This window comes from Mytilus trossulus, chromosome 14 (assembly GCF_036588685.1).
Source record: "Mytilus trossulus isolate FHL-02 chromosome 14, PNRI_Mtr1.1.1.hap1, whole genome shotgun sequence".
Classification (NCBI taxonomy): Eukaryota; Metazoa; Mollusca; class Bivalvia; order Mytilida; family Mytilidae; genus Mytilus; species Mytilus trossulus.
This window is the reverse complement of record NC_086386.1, coordinates 36,593,153-36,598,315: the sequence shown is the minus strand read 5'-3', so window position 1 is coordinate 36,598,315 and position 5,163 is coordinate 36,593,153. Positions and strand designations below refer to the sequence as shown.

General features: G+C 33.9%; 1 protein-coding gene across 1 annotated transcript; it reads right to left on the bottom strand.

Annotated features, from left to right (window-relative positions):
* Window positions 1-2,324: 2,324 nt before the first annotated feature.
* On the bottom strand, window positions 2,325-4,249 carry LOC134696992 (uncharacterized). Its single transcript, XM_063558986.1, has 2 exons — window positions 3,990-4,249; window positions 2,325-2,977 (listed from the first exon to the last, which is right to left on the bottom strand). The coding sequence occupies exons 1-2, from the start codon at window positions 4,227-4,229 to the stop codon at window positions 2,417-2,419; spliced, it is 801 nt and encodes a 266-aa protein (XP_063415056.1). The 5' UTR covers window positions 4,230-4,249; the 3' UTR covers window positions 2,325-2,416.
* Window positions 4,250-5,163: the final 914 nt, after the last annotated feature.

Here is a 5,163-nt window from a genome sequence, read left to right as displayed (position 1 = left end):
TGCTGCCCCTGAATCAGTAATTTTAAGGAAATTTTGCTGTTTTTGGTTATTATCTTGAATATTATTATAGATAGAGAAAAACTGTAAACAGCAATAATGTTCAGCAAAGTAAGATCTACAAATAAGTCAACATGACCAAAATGGTCAGTTGACCACTGTAGGAGTAATTGCCCTTTATAGTCAATTTTTAACCATTTTTCGTAAATCTTAGTTATCTTTTAGAAAAATCTTCTCCTCTGAAACTACTGGGCCAAATTAATTGAAACTTGGCCACAATCATCTTTGGGGTATCTAGTATAAAAATTGTGTCCGGTAACTTGGCCAACCAACCAAGATGGCGGTCATGGCTAAAAATAGAACATGGGAGTAAAATGCAGTTTTTGGCTTATAACCCAAAAAACAAAGCATTAAGAGCAAATCTGACGAGTTGAAATTGTTGATCAGGTCAAGATCTATCTGCCCAGGAATTTTCAGATGAATTGGATCATCGGTTGTTAGGTTGCTGCCCCTAAATTGGTAATTTTGAGGAAATTTTGCTGTTTTTTTGTTATTATCTTGAATATTATTATAGATAGAGATAAACTGTAAACAGCAATAATGTACAGTAAAGTAAGAACTAAAAATGAGTCAACATGACCAAAATAGTCAATTGACCCCCTGAGGAGTAATTGCCCTTCATAGTCATTTTTTAACAATTTTCACAAAATTTGTAGATTTTCACTAACATTTTCCACAGAAACTACTGTTATAGATGGAGATAATTGTAAGCAGCAAAAATGTTTAGTAAAGTAAGATCTTCAAACACATCACCATCACCAAAACACAATTTTGTCATGAATTCATTTGTGTACAATGTTTAATATTAACATAGACCAAGGTGAGCGACACAGGCTCTTTAGAGCCTCTAGTTTGAACGATACTATCTTTTTATTGCTGCTGCAAAAAGATAAATGATAGATATGTGTACAGGTAAATTGGATTAAATGAGTTCCGAATATTGGCTAAATGGATACATTTTGAAAACAAAATTTGGCGCAAATGATAGCCCTGAAAAACATTAATTGGCGCAAAAGGACTGCTGTCAAACCAACGAACTTCGATAGGAAAACTGACGATCCTAGTCAATTAAGATTAGAATCGAGTACACCCGAACATGCGGGGTTCGAAATCACAACCTCAGTGTTGACTGGCTAGTTGCTACAGTAGTAACTACTTAGACCACTTGGCCACCTAGGCCCCAAAAGAAAAATGAAAAAAGCCAGAGAACTGTAAACAAAAAACAACATAGAAACCTAAAAACAAAGCAACTCGGACCTCAACAACAACCGGTTGTGAATAAATGGGACTACTGTCTAATAATTACAAACATGACGTAGATATCGCAACCACCCATGAACGTTACGTCTTTGAAAAAGAACAAAACCAATATCGTAAAGTAGATACTTTTTCAATTTTCTTTCAGAAACAGGTTAATAACATCTTTTTAATACTATTTTCAGAAGAAGAAAAGAAATGACAGCAGAAATAGATGGCAGCAGGAATGATTCGACACAATATACAAGTAGTCATACTGACAGTGAACCTTTTGTGTCAGTTATCACGAGAAAATTTGGTTTGAAGAATGACAGTTCACATTGGAATGATAATTTTTCAGATGCCTCATCTGTCGTTACAGTCTTAAACTTTGTCAAAAAGTAGCAATTTCCTCAGAGAGGATATACTACATGTTATTCAAGTACAAGACATGTACAGGGTATATAATTCAACATATCCGGCAAGGGACTTATAGTTTGTTCGCAGACATTCTCGGCTAACAGTCTTTATTCTCAAGCCAGAAATGTTACATTAGATATCTTGCCTGAAACCTGAAGTAATGAGCGTATATACTATAAATCATCCTGTCTTATCGTTTTTTTTGCCAGATATTTGTTAAAGATTCATCATATAGTACACAAATTCAGTATATGTTTATCGTTTGTAATGTAAGTTTTTCATCTTAGTTAAAATTGTTTTATTATGGTCATTAAAATACTAATTTTAAAAAGGTTATTTGATAGGCTTACAATGCGGCATGGGTTTTGTCATTGTTCGAGGCCGTGCGGTTACATGTAAATGATTATCTGTACGTCATATCGTCGCTATTTATTTTTCAGTTTCGATGAGAAACTAACGAAACACGAAATCATAAAACTTCTAATTTTTTTCCAACAAAGAGCGTCATTTTCGTCTTTATTTACATATATATATATTCAATGATAGTCAGTTCCAATTATGACAAACTCATTAACACAGAAATTTGTCTTGTAGAACACAATTTCCCACCATGAGCTACGAAAGATTAAGTTAATTTTGTAAAAGTATAAGAATAGCATTTTGCTATAAAAAAATACCACCAAATATACAGTTGATTAACTATTCACAATCTTGATTGTGCAGCATTTGGGTTCAATGATCTTTCAACACAAACAAGTTCTTTTCGGGTAAATTCACCAGCCGGTGCCAACGAGAGTCCATTTTCTGCCATTGCCTTATTTATGGTTGGCGATGATTCATGACATCGAACTTCAATTGTGAAAATATCCATACTATTACTAATAAAATCTTGAATATGAATGCAAATATGGTGAGCCAACGCCTTACCAACATCTCCATAAATATCCAATTTGCAAAATATTTCACCATTGCTAAGCTTAAAATAACTTCCAATGGTTATAATACTTTTCTTATTGTCGTCCAGATACGACCCCACTGCTTTTGTTTTTTCATTGAGCATCATTGGAATGTTCGATTCCATAAGTCGGTATGGAAGATCGTCAATAATAATTCGATTGTATTTAAACATTTTGGAATAAAAGTCTTTCTCTTTAATAATTTGTATTAAGTCATGTTCACTTAGAACTTTCGTTCTTTTCAATGTATCTTTATCAGATGAAGGTTCTTTTAATGAATATGGATAAGCCTGGTAAAACGAACAAACCTAAAAGAATAAAAACATGATCATTTAATAAGCCTTTGAAAAACTAACAAACATGAAAAGATAAATTACAATAAGAAATTAATAATAATAAAAGATACACGGTCATTTAAACATGTAAACCAGTCGTCTATTGTTGTGTCATGGAATATATAGTTCCGTCATAAGATAGGTCCCAAACGGAAGATATATTATGAAATATCATGTCCAGTATTTGTTCCTAACTAAACAAAGGGTCCAACAGGTATTTTGACATGTTAATAACAAAATTTCCACACGAACTTATGTAAGGCGGAACATATTCCGTTGACAACTACTTCTACTTGTATATATCATATTTGTTTTTCGTACATATATTTGACCGTGATCGTTTCTCATTTACTTTGTTTCATAACTTTTATAACTGCTCACAAGGAAGCTATTAAACCAGGAGTTCCAAAAGGTGAAGTTGAAATCATTCCTTCGTAAATTTTACTGACGCCATTACGAGTCGGTTGACCGTTAAGGAATAACCGTTTCACAAATGATATCGAATATGTTCCTTACGTCGTAATTACAATCCCTTCCCTTTCATGAATTTGACCTACCTAATTAGACTATTTACCGTATTTGTTATCACATAAGCAACACGACGGGTAACACATGTGAGACAGGATCTGCTTACCCTTCCGGAGCACCTGAGATCACCCCTAGATTTTGATGGGGTTCGTGTTGTTTAGTCTTTAGTTTTCTATGTTGTGCCATATGTACTATGGTTTCTCTGTTTTTCTTTTTCATTTTAAGCCATGGAGTTGTCAGTTTGTTTGAGATTTATGAGTTTGACTGTCCCTTTGGTATCTTTCGCCCCTTTTTATTTCGGGGCCTTTTACTCCTTGTGTTATATTTTGTGGTTTTAGTTTGGAATATTGTTGAAGGCTATACGGTGACGTATAGTTGTTTACCTATTTTCATGTGGTCTTTGTGTAATTATACCGTATCGTCTTATATTTAATATTGATATATAATATCAAAATACCGTTTTCGCAACTAATCTATATTTTCCACTTCTTATATTCTGAAAGATAGTTGGTATATTTGTGCCAGTAGAAAATACAATATGTGTCAAGCTTGGGTTTTGTTTCAAGACGAATTCTGCTAATTTGTTCAATACACCTCTGCCTTGTATGTCTTTTTGTATACGCCCATGTTTCAAAACCCCAATTGTTCCACCGTCTACCAGGTATACAGTTTGGAAGCCAGTCTTAAAAGAAACCATTACAGATTACAAACATGAAACATTGGTATAGAAATATGTAGCGATGTATATTTATCATTGCAGTAAACAAGATAGAAGGAAGCGGAGAAATATATAGCTTCATAAGTTTATACAATTTTAAGATCTTAGATGTCTTAGATGTCTTAGATGTCTTTGGTGGCAATGTGTCTTAATCACACACACAAACATATTTATATGTATATACATGCATTAATAAAACGCATTAGAAAAAAGGTCGACTAACTCATGTTCTTAAACCCTGTTGACTGCCCTTGTCGATCGCAAATTATTTGTTCTTCCCTCGTCGGGAATCGAATCCATGCTACTGAGATATCGTGACACCAAATCGCCTGCACTGAAGCCGTCCCCCTAGACCACACGACAACCTGGGCTGCTTCACAAAAATAAAGCTTTCGGTGGCCGTGTGTTACCTTTCCTCGTCAGTTTTAATCTATCGGCGTACTACAAGACATGATATATAAGGCATGGAGATGTGATTGTTACAGATCAACTCAATTATCTATAATATATAAAGGATCCTACAAATTAATGCAAGATACAGTCACAGAAAATATTCATATTTATAAGTACGTCTGAGTCAGTGACAACTCTACAACAGACTTATCCATCGGATTACCAGCAATGATGGTGATCCGATGGATAAATATATATATTTCTATCGATATAAAGATCACTATAATAAATGTTCTTGTGTTTAGAAATATATATAGATTACTAATAAATCCAACATTTCCGGTATGAATACTTTTAATTCACAAGTACTTTCATGTTTAAATAACAATCTTCAGGTGAAACTATACATTATTAACGTAACTATGTAACGATAGGTATGTAACGTCATAGTTGTCGTTGAGTATATAAAGTCTAGAAGCCCAGGTGGTCGTGTGGTCTAGCGGGACGGCTGCAGTGCAGG

Excerpts from the sequence above, each read along its gene's own strand:
- LOC134696992 (XM_063558986.1), bottom strand. The coding sequence starts at position 4,229 with ATGGTTTCTTTTAAGACTGGCTTCCAAACTGTATACCTGGTAGACGGT. Across the intron at positions 2,978-3,989 it reads ATAGATTAGTTGCGAAAACG|GTTTGTTCGTTTTACCAGGC; the intron begins GTATTTTGATAT and ends TTATTCTTTTAG.